The sequence below is a fragment of the Festucalex cinctus genome, chromosome 13 (genome assembly GCF_051991245.1).
Source record: "Festucalex cinctus isolate MCC-2025b chromosome 13, RoL_Fcin_1.0, whole genome shotgun sequence".
Classification (NCBI taxonomy): Eukaryota; Metazoa; Chordata; class Actinopteri; order Syngnathiformes; family Syngnathidae; genus Festucalex; species Festucalex cinctus.
In genome coordinates, this window is record NC_135423.1 from 4,803,661 (window position 1) to 4,829,059 (window position 25,399).

General features: G+C 41.1%; 1 protein-coding gene across 3 annotated transcripts in view; it reads left to right on the forward strand.

Annotated features, from left to right (window-relative positions):
* Positions 1–25,399, forward strand: part of nbeab (neurobeachin b) — a 216,993-nt gene that overhangs the window by 3,803 nt on the left and 187,791 nt on the right. For 2 of the 3 annotated variants that reach the window (XM_077540847.1, XM_077540848.1), the window contains exon 3: positions 31–627. The exons of the other annotated variant lie outside the window; for it this stretch is intronic. In XM_077540847.1, coding sequence (XP_077396973.1) covers positions 391–627 — 237 coding nt within the window. In that variant the 5' untranslated portion in view covers positions 31–390. The remainder of the gene's footprint in view (positions 1–30; positions 628–25,399) is intronic. 3 annotated transcript variants of the gene reach the window in all.

Genomic DNA, 25,399 nt, shown 5'->3' on the forward strand with positions numbered 1-25,399 from the left:
AAGCTATTCATCCATACGCCTTTTGTGCAGTTAACTGAGTGGGACACTGCAACGGAGCAGCCGGCGGGCGGCGCTGAAAGCGGCTCACAGACCCGACGTCCAAGATGAGGGGAATACGCGCACGCACTTGCACAGTAGAATGGAAGCGACGTGCGCGCGCGCACAGCTGAGCGCAATGGAACACAGTGCAGGCTAGACCGGCACCAGCTGGGACGCGACCGGGCTTGTTTCTTCTTGGGTTTTCTGCGTGCTCTCTCCTCGGCAGTACTCTCCGGAGCTCGGCTGCGGCGGTAGGTTGTCTCACAAGCGGCGTCGGACACTCGGAGCTTGGGGCGGACGCCAGCACCACCACCAGCAGCGAGGAGGAAGCGAGAGGCACCGGCGGGGACCATGCCAGGCTCCATGCCCATCACGGACCGACCACCTCCGCCAGGTGACGGCGAGCACCGCTCGGCCGCCGGCGAGAAGACAGCGATGTCCCGCGCGGGTTCCGTGCTGCTGTCGGCGGGCATCATCGACCCGACGGTTCCCATCCGAGATATTAAAACCAAATTTGCGGTTCTCAGCGGACTCATTCAAGCTGGAGAGGTTAGCAACCGGGATATAGTGGAAACTGTGCTGAATTTGGTGAGTTAACACTTTTTTTTTTTCTCCCTCTCTTTCTCCCTGATAATGTGAATCGATATTTTTGCCCACCTACCGAGTATTTATAACGATAGTCTGTTGAGTTTTGGAAAAACACCACACTGACATCTTAATAATTGATATGAAATGCCAAGAAAGAGAGTAAATATTTGGAAGTCATTCCACTTGTACAGCAGGGTTGAGTGATGGAGGGAGACAGTTTACAACTTTAACACAACTTTCTACTTGCTGGCTGAAGAGGCAGATAAACACAATGTGATCATATACCACCTGCCCTTGAAATGAATTATTTTGACTACTCCATTTTAGCACAGCGATTCCCAACCTTTATTTAACTGAGACACTTGTTTTACGACAGTGGTGCCTTGAGATACGGGCGACCCAACTTACCAGTTGTTTAAGCTGTCAAATGTTTTGCTTTCAGTTGCGAGCGCTCAAAAATGAGATACGAGCGCTGTATGGTGACAGGTGACTCAACTCAATAACAAACAGCCGTTTGGAACACATAGTTTGCAAATATGTTTCAAAAACGCAGCTTCAGGTTATTTATTATGATTATTATTAGTACCACTCTCATCTGAAGGTTTCTATCAAAGTAAACATAAAGCAAAGAGTGATTAATGGCATTTCATTTCAAGCTGATTTCTCCCAGTTTGTTTGCTAATACTGAAATAATTATCTTTTGTATAATTTTCATTCACAGTTTTAAATTAATTATCACACAACCCACGTGAGGATAAGCAGTTCAGCTAATGGCTGAATTATGCCATTTAGTGGAAAACTATTTAATTGCTCTGCCTGTCACCACTTCTTGCATAAATAGATAAAAGACCAAAACTAATTATTTGTATAAATAAATATATGAATAAAATTCCTCGCAGCATATCTGACAATCTCTCACGGTACAGTGCCATATCCCAACAGTGGTTGGGAATCACTGGCATAGTAAATATTTCCAATTTACGCAAACTGGAACGAGTGGGACATGCAAGGGATGTGAAAATTGGCCCCAAACTTGCACACTGGTTTGACTTGAGCGCTAACGATGGCGCTTGCTTTCAGCGGTATCGTTTTGATAGGCTCATTTCATTGATTTCTCCCCTACACTGCACAAATTGCTTGGTGGTGCTTAGTGTTGCTGATAGGAAAGTCTCTAATGATTCTGAAATCTCTTGTTGCCATTATTTCAGGAGCAATGTGAAAAAAACAACAACAAAAAAGCTCCTAGAAGTGAGATCCAGCATTTACAATTTATGCAGCCCCAAATGAAGTCTACGAATGGCACGTCAAGGCTATGTGGCATATAAAGGTTATGTGAGGCATATCAAAGGTTTGGGTGGTCTCACAACAACAGCACATGCTCATGTAGTTAAAGCAATCACTCTCACAGTTGTGTGAGGCATTATACTCGCGTATGAGGCTTTGCTTGTGTAATTCTCATTACAAAATCTATGGGGAAAATGATATTCATTTACTATTTAATGCTGCATTCGAGGATGGTCGGAAGTCGGACTTTTACGAGTTCAAACCAGGAAGTGTGTACCGGAACGCCCTCTTGAACTCGGAAATTACACTTGCGAAGTCGGCAAAAAAAGGCGGACTACAACGTGACATCACTCTGAATGTCAAAACACAATTCACTCGAGTATAAAACTAGATAGCTTTCTTCATTCATAAATATTCGACATAACTCCACGTAATGCAACGTACGTGGCAGTATTGCCGCTATCTCCCTGCATGAAATTATACGGTCAACTACTGAGCTGTATGGAAATCTTACGAAATAAGATTAAAAGAATAAATGAAGTAAAATTGCAAAAAGGAACATTTTCTGGAGGTCAAAATGAGTTTTGAGGACCAAAATAAAAAAATAATTTAGAAGTTTAAAACAACAAAATAAGCATGAAGGAGACCACTTCCGGGGTGGGCTGGGGCGTCAGTCTCATGGCAGGAGGATAAATCTTCCATAATAACCACAAGAGTGCCAACAAACACTTTACAGCACTATTCAGCAGCACGCACAAGACTTTTCTGACCTAATTTCAAGCAAATGGAGGGGCTGGGTGAACTCAGATTGACTGATGAAATCATCTTTAATAAATCAAAAACTAAAGCACAACACACAAATGAATCTATTTTTGAGTCTTGTTTCACCTCTATTTACACTCTACGAGTTTACATGGAAAGGAAAAGGCAAAGCGTTTTTAAATGTATGTCCTGTACTCTTCTTTTGCATCATTTCATTTGAGTCCAGCCCGTGTCGGTGAGGCGCATTTCAAACAATTGCCAACCAGCCAACCAATCAGTTTCAGTCAGCTGGGGACTCAAAATGCTAATCCAAGCAACAAAGGCACCTGTTTGCTTTATCGTTTCTGCAATGACCTCTGCCAAAAACTCAAATAGACACAGACATGACGCTTCATTATCAACATTTTGACAGTATTAATGGCTGGGTGTTGAGTAATTCTGAGGACAGAGTTCATTTACACTGTTAGACAAGCTGCTGCTACTACTTGACGTTGTAGCAAAGTGTCATTTCGTCGCTCTTGTCCAATGAAAAAATATAATAAAATAGTTACGAAAATATGAAGGGTGCACTCACGGTTGTGAAATACTGTAGCTAGCTGAGAATTATTTATCATACCTATGACGCCCAATTTCTTCAATGAATCTTTGGTGTCCTTAATTTCACTTTTAAATTTAGTCCAGATTAATTTATCCAACTGATTTCATCAAATGTTTAAATAATCTCCTGGAACATACTAGTGTACATCCTTCCACTTGTAATCTGTCAGGGAGTTCTCCTTAGTTGCTGTAACCAGCGACTATTTTGGTAGTCCATTAATCTATTGGGCTGTGGAGATGCACAGAGGAACAGAGGTAATAATCCGACAAAACACACATTCTCAGACAGCTTAAATAGACAGTGAAATGATCTGATTGGTTGTTGACCAGAAAAAGAGAGTAATCATTGCACGTTTACTACTGATTATTGAAGCATTAACTGACTACCCGGATCAGATTTTCCAAATGAACTAATTAAGGTAGGATTTTTCCACCTCCAGTTTTTCAATCTGTGCGCTGAGCATAACTGAGCAGTGTTTGGATGTGGTGCATTTACAAGCAGTAAGTCACCATTCTATTTATTTCCTCATGGATTGTCAAGATGAAAGAATTTGTGAATTTATCCGTGAGGCTCTCATCTGGTGTTTGAATTTCCAAGCGTGCTTGCTTTGCTCGACGGAGTGTGTTTCACCAATGTTGTCTCAGCCTCTCATCTTTCCCTGCGTGTTTGCCTTCTCAAAGTCATTGTGGAAGCTCTTTACTTTTACCCGACTCGATTGCCTTGATCCCATTCACATTATGTCATATATACATGCGCAAGATATAACAGGGCTCTAATCCAATTTACATCGGAAGAGGCATAAGTAATCGTAAGGTAAGATAAGAAATAACAATCCTGTGAAATGACATCACCGCAAGATTTTGTCCAGGTTGTTTTTGAAGTTGTGAACGTCACGAAAAACATCCTCAAACCTGTCTCGCGGGATCCAGTTTGGCGTGGCATGTTTTTTGCCCCGGAATATCTAGAATGATGTAAGGCTGAATATTCCTCATGAAAAAAAGTAAATGTTGTTGAGCTTTGAAGGAAAACCTTGAGATGATCATTTCGTTGATTGATGGCTACGGGGTTTCCCCCAAACTATTCAAGAAGCCAAATTAGAAATTTGAGACCACCCCCTGGATCCACATTTACTAACATGTATCACGTATTGCCATAATATCAACATACAACACACTACATTGAGGGTGTAGTGTAATGGTGCACAGCTCAGCTTATGTTATGTACCGAACTGTGATTTCTTACTTATCACTGTGATATCCCAAATAATTAGTACAGTAATCGGCTTATTCATTTGTAGGCCGCAAACTGGTTGACAGGGACTCAACTTATGTCAAGTCACACACTCCTTTTTGCCTCATTTGTTTCTAAACACGATTAAGATGATTTACAATCAATTCCAAACAATTGATAGAATTCCAAACAATGTGACAAATCAATTATGCCCCCCCCCCCCAGAGCCAACCATTGACGTAAAACTTCTTTTGTGTGCTTTATCGAGGTGATTTATGGGTGAATCTGGTGTCCAGAGATAATGAGTAGGTGGATTTAAAGCATTTGACTGCGTCATCATCGTGTTATGACCAGTGACTAATTGGCCATTTGTCCAAATGGATTCCAGGAAAATTAACGAGTCACAATAATAACAGAAGTGAGGTGGTATGATTTATTGCTTAGCATAATGGCCACTCTCTCAAAACGGCTGTTTACAATTCAAAGCGGTAAAAACGACCTTTTAAAAGAGCTCTAATTAAGGAGTGTAATCTCCCTGCAGGTTCACACACTGGTTATGAATGTTATTTGACCCAACGGTAATTACAATTTTTTTTTTTTTTTATATTTAAAAAAATATTCCTCACAGGTTGGCAAAACCACATTCACGTTACACCTTGCGCATCCCACACAAATCGTCAGCTACGTTCATGCCATCTGCGTTGTCTATAGTATGTATGAGATGTTAAGCTGTTAAGCATATGGTTTGTGTTTTTATCACCTCAGGTAAATGATGGAATGTAATGTTGAAACTATGTCTTTGGTGATATTAAAGCTAGTTTGTTTGCGGCAATCACAAAGAACATGTTTTTCACCTTTTAGCTATCAAGAATTTATTCTCGTTCGCCACAGCCCTATGTGTCTTTCTGGGTACGGTACATATACTCTACGAGAGACGAGATTGCGAAGACGGTCACAACTGCTCACTTAGCTGCAGTACTAGTATACTATTACTGCAAGCATGAACTATAGTGGATTTTCATATAACAAATATATGCCTGTCATGTGACAAATCTGTATTCATCCTATTTTTACAAACAAACATTTTTATATTTACATGGGAACATGGGGCTTTTCAAAAACCTCCACTTTGAGGCTCTTATTCATTTCTACTCTCTAAATGGTCATTTTTCTCCAAGTCATCAAAAAAAATGGAAATACTGCCTAGTAAAATCCCAGAGTGCAGGCACTGATAACAAACATCCATTTTTTTTTTTTTTAATCCTTTCTTTCTTTAAGCCAGTTTTAAAAGCAGAGTAAAGGCCGGGGGTCCATTTCCTGTGTGTCAGCGAGGTCTAATTCTCCTCTTACGGCGCCCGTCCTTCATACTTTCCTGTGCGGTCTTGCCCTGGAGAGATGTTTATGGTGTGTTATAATAGCTTTTGGTGTACTTGGCGGGCAAATGTTTATGACTGGCGCAGCTAGGGATTTACCGGTTTACGGTTTACCAATAAACCGTGATTCCATTTCAGGTGGTTAGCAATACCATTTCAAATTGTAATCATCTTTTATACCCAATTTAGTTTCTTGAGAGTTGCAGATGTGTATTGGCTTTTCCCATAAGTTGCTAGCACAACAGCAAACAATGCATTTCTTGTAACGTCACAAATATTCAGTTATTGTAATATTGTTCTAGTTAATTACATTTTGCATTATTATTTTTTTAAAATATTTGTTGTTACATTTTATTTTTTATATTGATGTAGTTTATATTTGCGTTTTATTTTTCCATTATTCTACTTTTTCAATGCTTGCTTTTCCCAATTTTTCATATATATATTTGAATAAAATAATAATGGGTAACGATTAGACTACCACTTTTTTTTTCTATTCTTTCCCTTATATTTGTGTGCCCTCCATCTAATTATTTTGTATTTGTTCAATTACAAAAATATATTTTCCTGCGATTGGCTGGCAAGCAGTTCAGGGTGTATCCCGCCTGCTGCCCATAGCCAGCTGAGATAGGCTCCAGCACCCCGCTTGACCCTTGTGAGGAACAAGCGATTCAGAAAATGGATGGATATTTTCAAGTCTTTGTGAATTTTTTTTGCTACGTTATTTGTTGTATTATTCCTTGCTTTGTCTGTTTTTGGATTGTTTTGCTAATGTCTTGATTTGTGCCAATCCCATTCCCTGGTCTATTGCTTTAGCACTAGTGTCATCATCATAGTCATAACCAAACTGAAAACAAAGAAACTAAAGTTTAAAAAAATACAAATAAAAAAAATCTTCATTTTGATCCAATTGTAAGTATTGCGTGCGTCTTGTTTCAGGCTCAGTGTTGACTCAGGAGGGCCCCTTGATTGATGACCCACATGAACGCAATTTATCTCGCGGCTCTATTTCCGGTCTAATTAGCACGCGTTCTGTGGGTTTGTTGTAGTAATATTTCTTCCTGGTCCAGACAACATTTCTTCATTTCTTCTCGGGCCAGGTCGGCATCGCTCATCCCCCCAAGTGACAGGGGAGGTTTTAGATCAGTGCCACATCGTCCCTTCAGAGATTAGACTGTGCAGCTGCCTGCGAGTGAGCCCACTCACACTAATGCTGTAAATATCAGAGGATGAAAAGAACATTCCATTTGAATTGTTTTCCATCCACTTGTGGCAAAATCGTAAGCGTGGAGATTTTTTTGAGACACCCCCAGCCAGCGCTGGGAATAATCAGGAATCTTTTATGCACAGTAAAACAGACACCTAGACCAAGTAACGGTAGAGGGATCCGACGATGACATTATCAGAAACAAAATAACATCCGGAGTAAACACAACGGCAGTACACCTGGGGCACTGTGAAACTAGACATCAAACGGCGCTGACTTGCGGGATCACGTCATCCCGTGAAATCATTTAATGGGGTATATGGCACGGAGGAGGCGGGACCTCAGACTTCCGGAAATCACACATCTACGCTGTTTGACGTTATTGTTTGCGACATATAGATCGCGTTCCAATACTTGAACTTCCACCCATGCGCGATGCCGTCGATGGGTGCATGTGTGTAGTGTGTCTTAGTTCTCCGAAGCATTTCAGAGAACTGGGACACCCTACGCAGTCACACCCATTAACGGGAACGTGCAATTGAGGGGCACGGGTGGAAGTGTGAATATTGTGGCGCGGCCCTATGTCGTCACAGTAACCGGAAACAGCGCAAGTGTATGACTTACAGAAGTCGTGAGTCCGTGGCATCTACCCCATACTGTCTGTAATAGAAGTTTGACTTTGTTTTAGACCTCCTTCGCATAAAAAGATGCATGAGGATGATCTTTTTCACGTGTCCTATTGTTGTGTTTTTTTTTTTTTCTTTTGTTGGTGTTTGTGAAGCACTGTGTTGCATTCATATGTATGAACACTGCTATATGAATCGAGATTGATATAATTTTGACTGGGGGATGTAGCCATGGAAATCTTGTGAAACAATAAAGCAGCTGTTTACCCATTACAGATCTGCAGAAGCAAGATATTCCCCATCCATGGGCTTTCTAGAAGATAATTTATTTTGATGTTGTCGAGACTGCAATACTGATTAATGGTAAATGATTGCATCTTGTGGCAACCTAAAGACCACTGGCTTCTGAGATTCATAAATTGTCCATCTTATCTGACAAGAAACACAAAGTAAGTTGCATGTTTGGTGATGGTACCTCATACACACTTGTGGTTGGGCAGCCATGATGTTGGACGTGAGATGTTCTCGGAACAGTTGTCATTGACTGAACTCTTGTTAACTTGCCTCATTTACAATCGGGGACAAGCATGTTGAATCTGTTACTGGCAGTCAACCAAACTCTCAATTCAATTCTTTGTCTTCAACTCCCTCACCCCCACCACCACCACCACCCCGCACCCCGGCAAAAGGGAAAAGCCCAGCACGCGAGTGCTCATTTGTATGGAGATGAGCTGCATCTGTGATCAGGCCAAGTCGTATTGCTCGGTGCGGCGGGGTGACAGCCAGTCACTGTAGCGACATAGCAGTTCCGATGCAGCAAATGCGGACAGCTTTCGTCGTAGAAATAGATAAAACTCGACAAGCTTCTCCGAAAACTTGTGTGTAGTTGGTCAAAGAAAGCAAATGACTCATCGCCTGGTCTTCAGCACAATTTGAAAGAATCAATACATTTGAGTTTAAGCATTGAGTTGAAAAGAAAACAAAACAAACTTGCACTATGAGATTCTTAAAGCATTGCACTACCTCAATCAGTAAGGCTGTTGGCTCACAAGACCTTTTGCAGGCATCTTGTTAACTTGCCCTTGACTGCCCTTGAGCAAGGCAATCCCTCATCATGCTTTCAATATTCAGGACACAACATAAACAAGCTATAGGGAATAAAACCATCCATACAAACCAGCCCTGGCTTTTACGGAATCTATTTCAGATGTCATTCGCCTCAATGGACCTTTCAAACTTGACCACACTCTGTTCCAAGAGGCTGATTGACCTAAAGGTTGTTTGAAAATCAGAGTTATGTTTCCATATAAGACAATGGAACATTTTTTGACTTGTGGATCTAATTTTTATTTCAGGTTTAATTTGAATTTATTTAACCATCCAGAGGTTTGAGGTCAGAGGGTTTGCTGAATTTATGTAATCTAGGGTTGCAACTGAAACATTTTTTGTTTAAATTGTGTGTATTCCTATTTTTATTTATCTGTTATTTAGGTTTTCAGCACCTGTTATTGTTGTCTTTTTAGCCTTTTAGTCTGTTGTCTTTTCGCTCGTGTTTACTCATTTGGGGGAGCTTTCCCCTGGGAAGGGTGGCTGGCATTCTCATTTTGTCGTCCTGCAGGCTCACCAGGCCCAGGGGCCTGGGGGGGCTCTGCACTATGTGGCGGGCCTACCCCGGCCAGGGGGCTCTGGGGTGGCGGTGCTCCCTGTGGCCATGGGCTGCCATCGTTGTCAGTGTGGATGAGCTCCCCTTTGGGTGTTTTTCCTCACGTGGTTTCACTGTGCCCCACCATGTCTGTTTTATTTAACTAATTAACTAAAGTGAACGTCTTCTTGTGCTGCATGACCACGTGACCAGTTTGTTTTAATTAAATGGACATCTTCTACTTGTGTGCGATCTTCTCACTTTTACACACAAATGGGTGGTTGGAAAAAAAAAAGCAACGTCTCTTATCTGTCAGGAGGTAGCGTGCAGGAAAGAGAAACTGACTTTATTGGTGTAGCAACAGACATCTGATGTGTGTATTACAGCAAGTGGCATATTTATAACTGAGTGATTAACGATGTGTGCGGTGACTGCAGGTTTGTAGATTATGGCGGACATGGGTTAGCTCTTTTTCTTAGTACCTTTTAATACACACGTCATTTCCTTTTAAGGAGGTTAGGTCGTCCTGTCACCCTCATCTCCGAAGGCTTAGAGCTGAGTAATACATTCTCAACCCCAAGATATTTCTATTTTATAATGTTTCCATATCCTTCTGGTAGTGAGCCTTGAAGGACTCTGCGAGAGCCGGATGACACACTGATTAATACCAAGGGATCAGCTTGATGAACAAATCAATTTTTTTTATGGCTCATTACCCTCTCTGCCAAGTTTTAACTAGATCTCTTAAGAATCAGCCATTTGGACATACTTACTCGGGGTGTTCAATGCTCCAATTCCCCATCGAGATGAAGAAAATGTTATCGCACTTGAACAACAATAGTCTCTCAAGATATCAGATTTTACACAGTCGTGTTGTTGGGATGCGAAAAGGACAGTTGCAACATTGACGAGTTGCTTCTCATCAGGCATAGCGGACATTTTATAGCTCATTAATATTGAATTGGATGTAACATGTGTTGTGCAGCCTCTTTAAAAAAAGGGAATTAGCAGGTGTCCCTGACTTGAACCCTCGAGTAGCAGACAAAACTTGGTCTGGATGCTCAAGAAGGAACAGTCGAAAGCCGTTGTTGTTGTTGTTGTTGTTGTTTCAGTTAACAAAAAGTGAAGATTGAAAACAGTCAACTTGAAGTTAAAACCCTGTGAATATGATCTTAAAATTCTGCTTCAAATAATGTACTTGATAGATTTTTTTTTTGTTTTTGTTAATTGGGCGCTCCAAATTGTCACTAGGTGTGCTTGTGCGTGTGGATGGTTGTTCGTCTCTGTGTGCCCTGCGATTGGCTGGCAGCCGGTTCAGGGTGTACCCCGCCTACTGCCCGAAGCCAGCTGGGATAGGCTCCAGCACCCCTGCAACCCTTGTGAGGAGCAAGCGGTTAAGAAAATGGATGGATAGATGGACGTTTACATGTCTATTCATTAATAATCCGTTAAAATAAAAAAGGAAACATTATTCATTGTCAAATCTTTTGATATAATTAGATTAATGATCATCAAAGCCTCTAATTAGTTATATTATATCTTAATTGAGTCACTGCCCCCACTATTTGGTGGATTGCTGTTGTCATTTTAAACAATTTTTGTGGGGTCTTAACATGGACAAAATTTCTCTTTTGACTCTTGTTATTTACATTTCTAATGCCAAAATTTACTTTGGGCGTAAGTCTGCGTCGATTCTCAGTCTTCAGTCCACAGGGTTTACTTAATTTTTTATATTAAAAAATAAGCCTTGTTGCAATTTTTAGGTGTGTGTGTGTATGTATACGTAGCTGTGATTTTTGCTTTTTGTTTTTTGAGGATACATAACTTTTAGCAATATCGTGATATTTCTGATAATCATGATAATTTTTGTCCTGATAATCTTATACAATGTTCATCCAGTTTCATCTCCGGCAAATAGTTTACAACACGCTTCGATTTAGCTGGTTTTCTTTTTGCTTTTTTTTTTTGTTTTTTTGTTTTTGTTTTTGTTTTTTTGTTTTGTTTTTTACTGTTGTGAATTGGCCATTTAGCTCCGGGAGCGTGTCCCGTCACTTTGTTTGCGTATGGAGGCCAGATTTTATGCAACGGTTTTGATGTGAAATCTGTGTCTCGGGCTAATGCTGTTAGTCGCACTGCTCTGAAAGGAACATCTGGCTGGAGAGTCTCGCCGTGGCTCCCGAGTCGCCAGCAGAGGAGGATTAGGGCTGCGGCGTTCTCTTGAAGATGATTCAGCATGGAATTAGTTGGCCTATATGGAACACGGCTCGGGACAGCGTGGAAGCGTCTCCGCCGTAAAAAATGCACAGTGTTAGCAGAGATGAAAAGCTGCGGAGATTGTTAAAATCAGGCTTCTTGCCTCCGAGTGATAGTAAATGCTTTGAGCCCTCTTTGGAGAAATCTCCAATGCAGTTGCAGGATTTATTTGCTCCCGGTTATGCGGCGTTAGAACTGCCCAAGAAACACAGACAATGTCAGACCTCGATTTCCACCAGTGTTGATGATAGTCTGAGCTCTTCATTTCTATTTCTTGGTACGAGTGATTCAATGTACTTAATTCCTAACTCAAAATTCGTATCGAATGTGCAAATTCTGGTGTGGGTACTTTGGCCACCAGGGGGCCAACTGATTCCGTATAGCTTTTGCTGCGCTGTTTGTGTTCAATATCTGTTGCTTAAAGGGGTATAACGCCACAAGTCAGTCAGTCAGTCGTTGGCATTTCGCACTGTGTGCTAGCATTAAGCTAGCAAACTTTCCTAAGGCAAAGTCATATGGTTGTGTTAACACAACGTGTAACTTTCTTAGTTCTGGGCGTATTCAGACCTGTACTGTTTAGTCCACTTTAAACGGACCAGAGTTCGTTTCCCATTCAGGTCCGGACCTTTTGTGCAGGTCTTTTGTGCGGTTTCAGTCAATTCAAGCCTGAATGCAAACGACGGCTGATCCGCACCAACTGCAGGACACATTCACCTTTTTGGGCTCAACAGAGTAGCCTGTTGGCAAGCGTCATTAAAGATTTGCAGTATGACTTTTGTGGGTGGGGTGACATCTTTTTAAGGCCATTCATTCTCCACTGGAGTAAAACTGGTGCCGGTTAGTGGCTTAGTGGACTGTATGCTCGTGTTCCTGCACCCAGCCGTATGATTGCCATGTGTCAGCAAAGACAAGCCAAGTCTCCCTCCAGGCGTTACAGATTAATATCTGTCGCACATGTGGTTCTCAGCTGTCCAACTGCACACCCGCTTCTTTGTGCCTGTTAAGGGGTCGGCTGGTATTCCGATCACACTCCAGTTGCGCTCCTGCTCACTAAACATAATATGCGCTCGGCTATCATTGGTCTCCATCCATCCATCCAGTTATTATCTAGTGTTTATCCTGTGCGGGGACCTGGAGCCTATCACAGCTCACACTGGCCAACATGGTGGGGTCAGCCCAGACACATCAGCAGACGTTTGCAGCTCTCACACACACGGATGGGCCAAATCTTTCACAGTCACATTCACACCTATTTGGCCAATCCAAACAAGTGTGATTTGTAGGGTGTGGGAGAAAGTATCCTCAAAAGCAAAAGGTACATCTGGTGCCAGGCTACCACAGACACATTGTTTCCAAGGGAACTGTCATTTTACTTCGTTTTGCACCATATGTTTCCACCAGAAAAATAGCTATGCTTGCACAAATTACACATTAGCTAGGAACAGACGGGACAATCTCAAGATTAAACACAGGGAAAATGCAGTCTTTTGAAAATAATTCCAAAACATCATGCACAATGTTGGTTTATATTCATACTAACTGTCGAGTAAAAAAGAAGGTGACAGGACCGGACGAATATGTGCAATATGAATTGAAATGTATAACGTAACTTTTGGTGTTCCGCAGGGTTCAATTCTGGGGCCTCTGCTGTTTTTATTGGATCTGTTGCCCTATGGTTCCCATCTTAACAAAACACCTATTTGACAATTAAGAACGGTTTTGTGAATGTCCATAGGAAACTGTTGAGTTTTCAGTACCTCCAACAAGGTTAAGAATCACTAGTATAAAGGCTGACATCTTCCCACAGAGGCATGTCTACTCTCGTTTCTCCATTTCTTCAAGCGGTTTTCTTCTCCACAACACTTTTACAGCAAATTATTTCAAATTTCCATTATCGGGAAAAGGCATAGATATCCAAACAAATTCTGTAACAGATGGTGTTTGTCCTGTGTTTAGAGTATGCCATGTCGATGCTGTCCTTTTGAGACTCAAATTAGACCCCCATATGGCAGGCAGAGGCAGCAGCTATTAGCGGACTTGTCAATAGTAAGGAAGTCATCCTTTGTCAGCTCAAGCTTGACGGCCAAGCTTCCCACAAGCGTGTGCGCTCGTGGTCCTGTGTTTTTGAAGCCTCTGGGAGAATCAAATTATGTGGTCAGTATGGATTTCGGCTGTTGGTCGACTTGTCTTGTCCGCTGTTGCTCTCTCTCGCCTGATTCATTGTTGTCAAGCAAAGGAGTTGCATGGAGATCAAAGTAGAAACTCAGACCCCCGCCCTTGTGCTTTGCTGATTGACTATTGTCCCTTGAGGGGGGATCCACCACTCGCTTTGCTCGCTCGCTTCCTTGCTTGTTTTTCTCATAAAATTTAACCGACTCCTTTCACATTTGTTCCCCAGCAATGCTCCAAAAGGAATTTAGTAAAATGAAAGCCACATGCTAAAACAATCTCGAATCTCCGTGCCACAAATTTCTTCCAGCTTCATTATCTTTGTGTCATTCCTCTTTTTGTTTTGGTTTGTTTGCTATTAAGATGATTTTACCCCAAGCAATGAAGAAATCACTCCCGTCCTATTGTGGCAGCAATACAACCAGTTAGCTGGATAAGTGTGCTTGTGCCCCGCAGTGTTGGTTTAGCAGCCTGCAACACCGTCTGGCGTAGATGTGGGGGTGTGTGCGTGCATGTGTGTGTGCGCGTGTGTTGGCGTGAGCGACACCGATTGCTTTGTTGACGTTTCGCCCGCTCTCGGCAAGCTGCATTCTGCTCGTGATGCTCGGCAGATTGAGTCTGACAGGTTGCGTTGATGCAAGTAATTACACAGTAGACCAAATAAGGCCATAAGAGAGCCATCAGTCACCGTAGCACACCCTTGTGCACAATCACGCACTCGCACGCCGGGTGGCAGTTTGATGAAACGACTCGGGTCCACTCTGTGCCTCTCATCCATTGGCTAGTGTACCGCAGCTGTCTTGCTTTGTCATGTTTGCATGCAGCCCGGACGGGACGGAGGTTTCCGATGGATTTTCAGGTGATTCCTTTTGCATTCAATGCTAAGAGTACGTCAGTTACGGCTTTGCATGCGAGGCCCCGCTTGTCTGCTTTTTTGTTTTTTGTTTTTTTCTTTCTTCAACCCCTTCAGAGGACCTCCAGAGTAACACAGTAATCCTTCTGAAATACTTTGTATTTTAGAAGTTCTTCCCAAACCGAGCCCCACAAAACTCACTTGGTAGCACCCAGAGTGTTTGTCAATCTGTTTATTAAACAATTTAACGTGTTAAATTATGTAACCTGTGTATTATATATGTATGTTGTGTATATATGTCTGATTGTATTGCTTATGTATACTGTATATGTATGTGTGTGTGCATGCACATCTTTGTATTTGACTGCATTTGATTTCTTCCATCATAAACATCATAATTACATCATTGTTTCCAAGCCAATATCTTCATTTAATTGCTAATGACTCCGTGAAAGTACATAGCTGGGGGCAGTACTCACCTCCGCTGTGGACATTATTTATTAATTGCCTCTTGAAATGCAACCAGTCGGGAACAAGATTTCTTACCCCAAATAATTCACACTCGTTTGACTTGAAGCAGAAGTCTTTAAAATGGGTCACATGTTAACCTGTCGCGCTTCTTGATTATTAATTAGAATTCAGGATGCTGATCAGTGATTCCATGTTGGATGTTCCCTCCTGAGTAGTTTTATTACACGCCTTGCAGATGATTTTTGCCGCCTTTGTCGGTGGAATGGAAAGTCGCAGGCGTACGAGAGTTTTTGGCCATTTCTTGTCTCTAAATTTTATTTCTCTGTCTTGCACGTGCGCCAAAACAGACATCTTTAGATCTAGAGTTGAAGGAATACCGGTACTGAAAAAAAGGTGGTGTTGCATGAACTTGCATCAATTATTTTCCAATGAGGTACTGTGGTACTTTTTTAGCGCCAGTATGCCAAACAATCCTATTTCTTCATAGAGTTAATCATTGTATGATGGTACCTGCTCAATGGTCTTCATTTATATAGCACTTTTCTACCTTACAAGGCCCTCAAAGCGCTTTACATTTGACTACTTATTCACCTACTGATTACGCAGCATCAGGAGCAACTAGGGGTTCAGTATCTTGCTCACGTTGTGGTCACAATGGCATTTTTTTTTTTTTTTTTGTATGTGCTGTCATGATGGACATATCACCCACTGTTAATGAGAGGAACTCGTGCTGGGGTTAAATGGCCAATTGAGATTTTCAAACGTTGATGCCATGCTCCACCCACATTAGATGATGTAGGCTAAAAAACTTGGCAATTGAGGGTGTTGAGGATACATATCCGTCACAGATTTCCTGTTCATTCTTGTGCTTGGGACTTTTCTATGCGTTCTGCTATGATAGGCATCTTTTCGGCTTGGCTTATCGCTATTGAAAGGTCGCCACAGTGAATCATCCTGTTTCATCTATCCTGAATCTGAATTGTCTCCAAATCTTCCTTCCTGGTGGCTCCATTTCCAGCATCCTTCTACCGATATGTCCTCCCTCCCCTCCTCTGCACGTCCAACCACCTCAATCTGGCTTGCCAAGCTTTGTCTCCAAACCTTCCTGTCTGTGTTGTCACTCTGATGAGCTCATTCCTGAGCCTGTCCATCCTTATTAGTCCCGGAGAGATTCTCGGCATTTTCAACTCCAGCTCTGTCTCCTTTCTTCTGGTCATTGCTTCAGTCTCCAAACCATAAGAGATGTCTGGACTCACTGTCCTGTAAACCTTTCCTTTAAATTTAGCTTGTGCTCTTTCATCACATATCACCCCTGATGCTTTTCCTCCTCCACATGCGGCATCTCACCTGTAGTCTATTTTCTCTATTTTTTGGACAGCTTCATATCCATCAAAAATGGTGTCTGGAACTGATTGTTAGTTGCTGTGCACTTGCTAGGTCCTGCATTTGTCACTCTTATTTTTCCATATAGGCCGTTATTCTGTCATATAGAATTGAGCATGGCCTAACCAGGAATTTTTTTTTATTTTGTTTTGAGTATTTTTGTGTGCTGCACCTACCCTTGCTCGCTGTTGTTACTTTGTATTTGTTTTCGTCCATCAAGACTTTCTGTTCTTCTGCTTCCATGTCCTGTCTGCTTTTGGGTACAACTTCCGCACCTCACGTGACATGAGAGTATCTGTTGCATTGCAGATGTTTAGGCGACAAGCTCGTGGGTCTGAATTGATTGTGAACAATGAAATTCTTATATTTGATAACTCTAACATACTCCAAGCAGCACCATTTCTTTTGGTTACATCTGCCTTTAAGACATAATGTCTGTTTCCAGATAGCAGATATTATTTTTCCCCCATTGCTTTTAATGTCTGCTGAGCATGTATCACAAACCTTCCCCAGGCTGGCGGTGTTTCAATCATTCATTTTCTTTTTGCCGCCTTCACACCATAAACATAACAGTGAGAGGGAGGCTGAGGCTCCAGTAAACAGACAAAAGATTCACAAGCCCCTCTTGTTCTTTTCATTTTATACACTCTGATGAAGCCAATGAAGCAATTTGGTCGCTACATCGGTGGCTGAATACAGCAATTGTTTGGCCACTTTGCACTGCAGTCTTACTTGACGTGACAACGTTTCTTAATCAAATCACACATTTGGCTGGCGTCGGGCGGAATCCTCGTGCATCCAAAATCATCCATTTTGGTTTGATCAACCATTAAAACATTGTCAAAGACAGCAAGCAATTTTTGAGATTGGTCAGTGATTTGTAAAAAATGGCACACACATAAAATAGAGCCAAGCTAGGATTTTTCAGAAGCAGCCTTTTTAAACGCAATCAGACAAATGATCTCTTTTGCCATCAGATGATGAACCTCGCTTACATTAGCGACACGCCTCTGTGACGGAGGCCATTGCTTCTGCAATGGACTAATGGCGCTGATCTGATGCTAATTAGAGCGTGCGCTAACAGCACCACTTTGAGTATGACATGTAATGATGCGTGGAGAACCGTGACACTGGTCATTTTAGAGAGCTATCCCAGACACCAGTTGAATTTTTAGTTATCCGCTTCCGTAGCTTATGCCTTCTGACCCAAATACTAAAATTTGCTGCGGACATTAGCATATGAATGAGGACAATTTGTCACATTGATGATGTGCTTTAGAGTCAAGAGCTTTCTGCTGTCATTCCACCTTTATATATTTCGACTTCCTTGCTGATTTTCATAATTTAAAGTTAAACGTCTAATGATTTTGCATATTGAAAGCATACCAACAGTTACCAATATTAAAAAATTATAGGACAAGGTACGTTTTGATGCCACTTTTTTTTTTTTTTCATTCGAATAATCACACTTTGAATACTCACTGATACCGAGTATCAACAACAGTAAAGTGAAAATAAATGTCTTGGAAATCTGTCGCACGGCAGTGTTGTTGGCAAACTTTAATATTGATTTAAAAAAAAATAAAAATTACCATGAGTCTATATAAAATGAGGCTTCAAAATGAGAAATGAAGTTGTTTTGTCCTCTCAAATTTTGTGTGCATGTCTTCTGAATCTGTTAAAACCACGCCCTGTTCAACTGTCAATCAAATACCAGTACAAAAAAGTGAAAAAAATTTTTTATTCTGCTATGTCTACTGTCTTTCTTAAGCCAGCACAAAACTACGTGCGAAAATGTATCTGCTTAAAGCCTTTGTAGGCTGGACTGCATCCCAACGGTTCCTTGCATGGCTTTTCCACGCTGTGACAATGAGGCACTCTCAAGCTGGCTGTCAGGAAAAACAAAACTCTTCCATCTTTCTCTGTGTGACATGCACATACTTGGGTATATTTAAGTCCGTCATCCAGCCCCACTTGGTTGATTGGGAAAAAATCAAGGGCCGTGGGCTTTTGTCTTCACTGTATCAAGGTGTGGTGGAAATGCGAGGCAAAGTAGATGTCAAGGTCACTGGGTTTAACAGCAGCCCACAACTGTTACCCCGTATCTTCTATAGCTAATTAGCTGGGAATTAGAGGGGCTTGCTTTATTGCCTCTGCGTCCACAGATGGAGAGCAAGATGTTTGCTTCCGTTGTTAGCATTATGGGATTAGATCACAAGTCTTTGCCTGCATTAACAAGGCTGAACGTCAGAGAGTTCCGCAGCTTGCCGATCCTGTCAAGGTGACTGTCTGGATTGGAGCAAATTTATTAACAAGGAAGGAGAGCAGTAATGTAATATTCAATCGCCAATAGATTATATTGCCCACAAAGATGGGTCCTTACAGGAGACATGACACTTTTATCCCCACAGTTTCCAGTTGTCTTATTTCATGTCTTTGTGGCATGTTTTGCTTAAAATATCCCCACGGATAAATGATTACGGTCACCCCTCCACTGCGGGGTGGGCTGAGGTGAGTACAGCTGCAGTACGTGTTGCCACGGCGGCCAGGGGCAGCGCTAGAGAATGGCTAAGACTTGGGAGGTTTTCAGACTTGCATACAAAGTGCGACCGAGATGGTAAAATGATCAGACAGTTGTATTTTCACTCACGGAGGCTGCACTTCATCACCAAATTACACTTGTCAAATCGGTCCAGTGGGAACAATTTACAGGACTGATACTGATCATACTAATCTATGCAGCTAACAACACTGTAGCTCTGCTTAGCTTTTGGCTATGACAGGACATGTTTTTTCTTGCAGGCCGGGAGTTTCTTGTGAGAAAAGAAAATGGCAGATATTCACTCACTATAGCTCATAAAATATCTGCTTGGTTGTGTGATTTCGAACTTGTAGGTTAGGCAAGGTGGGGTTTTCATTTATTTACGAGTAAACAGACTTTCATTATCTGACCAAACACGGACGTTTTCTCGCATCAGGAATTGCTGTACTGATTTGCCCTTCGGTCAAAACAACGTCCATGAAAGAGATCTGGTAGAATAAGTAGTTTTATAACTTAAGGAACTAATTTCTTTAGTTCTGTTTCCATGCCAAATGCTCAATAATGAAAACAAAATTGGCAACCTAAGGATGAGGTAAAACACTTGATCCATTTCTACCGCTCAGCATTCATCATGCCAAATTCCACTTTTATTGCTTATTGAGGAAATTGTAATGCGCTTCAACTCAGGGGCTTTAATATTCGGGTGCATTTCTCTGCTCTTTCAGCGTGGTCTTTACACTCCACCTTTAATCGATTGCAAAGCTTTTTAGTATCACTTTGTTATCCGCAGTGATTGAAATAATTGCAGCAACTGCTCAGGAAAATATTTCAGATTGTGGAGATCAAGAATGAAGTAAGGGCAAAATACAAAATGCAGTTTGTGTCTGAGGAATATATAAAATGTTTATTTCAATAGACGGCTTTAGTACCAAAAATGCAATATATATTTCACAGCCAGCACTGTATGTTCTTTCCATGTGCGTTTTCATATATTGCCCGGTATGTCCGTGGACATATGCACATATTTATATTCTTCATATGACGGATGGATCCTTGCATTTTTTATTTTTTTTTATTTTTATTTTTATTTTTTAAGTTCCTTTCACTCTCGGCCTTTAATAATGTGTAGTATGGTAAAATGTCCTGTTTCCATAAGCCTTACACTGTAAAGCACCATTCACATTTCAACAGCTAAATTCGTCATCTGTTTTTTTTGTTTTTTTTTGTTTTTTACCTACTTGCATCAATCAGACTTAGTTCAGCTTTGTTAATCCGTCCACTCAAAACATGACTTATCCCAGGTTGTCTGCTAATGCAGTTTTATTAAAACATTGATGCTGATTTTTTTTTATTTATTTTTTTCCCCGACAGTGTTGTGAGCCTTTGATGAAATTAACGGTGCATGTGTGGTGTGAAGGGTTATACTCCTCTCTAAAAAAAACAAACAAACAAAAACCCAAAACCTTTTGTTTAAACCGGCAACATTTTTCATGTTGGCTAAAGTATTGGAGCACGTAACACTACCCCCCCAAACAGTATTTATACTAGTTAGAAATGTAACTAGAGCTGCAGATGTTAATTTTAGAACTGAGTATTGTACAGATGATCCCATCAATATTAATTGAATTATCGGGTAAGAATTGGTTTTGCTTTATGAAACAACAATTTCCAAAACATAATTGCATAAAGTCCATTTGTGGTCATAATCCGTCATTATTGTCACATTCTACGGCATCTAACCACGGAATTAACGACAGAATTTTGTCCCTATGAAACGGAACACAATTTTTTTGCAGAGTTTGTACGTTATATTCCATCACAAAGCTCGGTCGTATTCCTCTCTGCTGCGCAATCTTGCTCACTGTGCACCGTTCGCAATCTCCAAAACTTGTAAGGTCGAAACTGTTCTTTTTTGGAAAAATGCAGCGCGGTGTCTTCCATATGAAGCTGAACCACAAAACTCACCTTGGCGTATGATTAACGCAGTATTACAGTGTTTACAACAGCAAAGTCTGGTGACTCTCCCGAGTTGTTAATCACATTTTTATTTTTCTTCTTGCCTCTGACATCATAACAAATGTGTTGCTTGAGTTGCTGCAAGGTGAACACATGATAAAGACTCGCTGGAGCTCCCGCTCATCTGCCTCAGCTTTGTTGTGTTCTACAGAGATACCGTGCATTCCAATTTCAACTCCCCATGGAATCATAAAAGTCTTGGCTGTGGTGTTTCCATTTTAGCGTATTCATAACAGCAATTTATAGCGTTGCCTTGAGTTATGAGCACCCCAAATCACAGGTTTTTTGACTTGCGAGCTGTTGCTTTTTTTGGTTGTTTTTTTTTTGTTTGTTTTTTTTTGCTTTGTCATCGATGCACTTTACGCTGTTTATTGAATGAAACAAGTTGTCCAACATACAAGGAGCTGCTATAGGCACAACTCCTGAAACCCGGGTGTCACTCACTAGGCCACACCCCTTAAAGGCACACATCCGACAAAAGCATACTACAATATTAAGTAATTACACTTTATCTCATTCACCGCCAGCTTCAGAAAATTGGATATTTGACATCTTTAGCCGTCAATGGCAGTGAATGAGTTAAAATAGCAGTTTGTTTATTTTTTCTATAGTGCTATTTTCCTTTTTAAATATACATAAAAAAAAACCTTTCAATTAATTTCAATGGGAAAAGCAAATATGAGAGCATGTCATTTGCTTTGCAATGTTGATTAAGAAATTCAGATTTAGGTGTCTTTTTTTTTTTTTTTTTTTTTTTTTCCTCTCCTCAGGCAGCCTTTTGGATCTGTGACAAGTCTCCTCTTATTAATTTAAAATGTTTGACGGGGAAACATTCCCGCTCTCTCGGTGGACTCTTAATCTGTGATACTTGAACTCATCCTGCTGCTTTCCTAAATAAGACATCAGTCCTATTTATTTTCACTCAATTTGGTAACCTCCCCGACCCATGGCCTCACGTGGGAAGCATCTCGAGTCCGAGCATTGCAGCCCGTTGCCATGGCGACCGATAACCTTCAACCATGACCTAATCAGAAATGGTTTGCAAGGGAAGGGGCTTTCCGGATGCCATTACATTACACAGAGATGCAGTGTAATGGTTTTCATAGGACGGCTATAACCGGAGACAAGCACCTGCATTATTTGCATTTGGCTTATAGTCTTTAGGAGCATACCGTAATATTGGCTTGGGGGTGTATATAGACTTGCAAAATCTGCAAATAATTAAACCGCCCCCCCAAAAAAGATGTATAATGTGCTATAATTTCCATAGTTTGCGCAAGATGGCTGTAAAGAGCTGTTTGTCTAAATGAAGCTCCTCAACTCACTTCATTTTCAAGGTGCCACTAGATGGCTCCAAAGCAATAATGTGATATTCCACCTTTTTTTTTTTTTTTTTTTTTTTTCCTTATTAAAGCCGACATGACACACATTCCAATTGTGCAAAAAAAAATAAAAAATAAATCTGAATTGTGACTTGAACTACGCGGTGTAAATACAGCTTCAGTATTCTGTCATTCAGACTAGTGAGGCTGTCAATCAAGTCAATGCGGTGGAACCGCAGGTCCGCCTGCGTGAGCCCAACCGAGACCAGTAAGAGCCCAATTAAAGTCCCATTAGTTTCCAGCTGCCCAGTCAAAAAATATCCTCCCCGCTGTCTGCGCTCGCTTGCAAATCATTATACGCACGGCTCCATCGAGCTTCTGAGCACCTTGGTAATCCGCTCCCGAGTTGCTTAATTGAAATCCTATAAATTAGCTACAGGGCTTCCTCTCTCCTCGCCGCACGTCTCTCTTGGGAGTGCAGAAATGCGCTTGGCCTCGCACGGTTCTGCAAAATCTTTCAGCTAGCCGAGGACGCCACGCCACCAAGACTTTCTGGACGCCTCATTGTGCCGGGAAAATCTAGGGCAATGAAAACGGAACCAGCGTCTGTCTGCACCTCTTTGATGTTGATGAGGCACATTTGAAAACTGCATGGGGCGGTGCAGATTCTGATGGGATTGTGTGTCTTCAATACTTGGAAGCAAACCAATTTGACATCATGACAATGACACGTTAAAATATGTCAAATAGTTCTGTTTTTATAATTTAGTAATTTCGTAATAATGCCGCAAGTTCAAAAGTTAATACAAATGTGTTAGATAAATCATTCAATAAGTCAAATTTGGTGGCTTGGCCCGGTAGATTGAGGACATTGTCGATCAATAAGTCGCCATCTCCGAGTCGTCATGGTAAAGAAAGTGATAGACTACTCGACTTTGGCCCTGAAATAGTGCAAGCGAGCAGAGGACTGTTTGCATGAGACAGATTGAAAAGTGTCATGTAATTCTTCATCCTTGGAGTATTTTTGATGAAAGCATGTCATAGAAATGAAAACACCTCTGAAATATTTTACACACTGGAAAAATAGATTTAAATAAGATTTTAAAAAGTTCGATCCCACCGCACACCACCTCCTCACCTGGCCTTTTACTGGGTTATTATTAAGATAAAACCCTCATGAACATTATATAAAATAGGGCTTAAACATTTGGCCAAAAAAAAAAAAAGTATTTTAGAACCCCCCCCAATTTTTAGACTAAAAATGTATTAAACCTTTTTTTTTTTTCCAATGCACTTAAAATGGCCGACAATTATTTGCAGATTTTTGCTATAGAACCCACTTCACATCATCCGGCGTCCACTGTATGCAACTTTTCATTCCATTTCACATTGCATGCTGTACATCCATATGCAGCATGGTCACAGAACAAATTACAGCCATAAGTCAAGGCCCCATTCTATTGTATACTGGAACTTGATTGGGCAACCGGCCTCAATAGTCGCCGCAGAATCGGGCCAGCAGAAGCTAGCGTTGCTTCCGAGACACAAAAAAATGAGAAGCCGCAATTTATTCTGGCGGGCTGTCTGCATGCGAATATACGCGAGCAGGAGTGGAAGTGGCCACTTTTTTTTTTTTTTTTTTTTTTTTTTTTGCATGCAGAACACCGGCTTAGCCCCGGCTCTTGTTATTTCCCGCAGCAGTTAACTGGCTGACTCTGTTTGAGGATGGATTTGTCTCAGCTTCCTCTGTCGTATCTCCCTCCATTGTTTCCTCAATTGCAGCTCAGACATGCACATTACCGCCACCTCATTAGCTTGCCGTGTACGCTTTCTTCATTGTTTGAATGCAAATACAAACGACTTTCTTTATGTGCCTTCGGAATAAAGCGCCCTCGTACGCTTTCTTCCTAAAATAACGGTGGAAATAACAGATGTTGGAGTTTTTTGAGTAATTGCGGATTGGAATGGCAATGGCAATTTAAAATTAAAATCAAACTATCTTCTTTCTTGTATTCATTTATTCAAACTGCTGACATTTATTTTTGTTAAGCAGTTCAACTTCATTTTTAAGCTTGACTGCGTACTCACCTCACTGATCATGTGTATCCATGTTATGATAAATGTGTCATAAAAAATACTCTTAGATGAAAAATACCCAAATATTAGAAAATATTACACACATGACGAAAAATACAAAAATATTAGAAATCAATCTGAAATTTTAGAAAGGAAAATACAAAATGATACCATACCAAGAAGTCCACGGATATTTTCTGAAAAATACACAAAATAGTCTTTGTTGTCTCCTTCTGTAGTTTATTTACATCTTCGTCTTCTTCAGTTTGCCATTACAGCAGATACCAGATCGGGAAAAATCACAATCACAATTGTGTCTCTCAGCACAGCAATGCTAAATATATTAGTACCGATATTTGCGAAAAGGGTAATACTTACCGCCTGAAAGGTGTACCGGTTTATCGATAAATCCATTTCCTCCTGTCTGGTGCTGTGACAAAATGAAATACTTGGCGTGTAATGCTCAGCTTGTAGTCTCCTTGAACTCGTATCCATCCGCTGATGCCTTTTCATCCCACCTATGCCATTCACTGTCAATCACCGTAATGGGCTCAGGCCCATTTTCCACCTCCACACTTTGATGCCCACCAATGTGTTGTCAGAGCTCTCTATATCTATCTCACTTTCTTTCACGCGCACACACACGTGGCATATGCTTCTTCGGCTAGGCTAATTTCATGCTTGTTGAACTTGATGAACTGCGGTATTGATTTGTTGTTTTCGACTTTCTTACCGATTATTTGTGACTAAAAAGGGGGGCGGCAGTGGCAATTTTCATTAAAGAAGAGGCTATTTCATTTTCACACACTGTTAAATCGTGATCATACATTTTAGAAGGGAAAGTCATGATGACCCTCCTTACTTAAGGGGAGATGGAATACCGAATGCCTGAGACGAGACACTGTGCTTCAAATAATGTGATTTATTAAATGCCTTACCTCAAATATGTGACAAGTGTTTCCCAT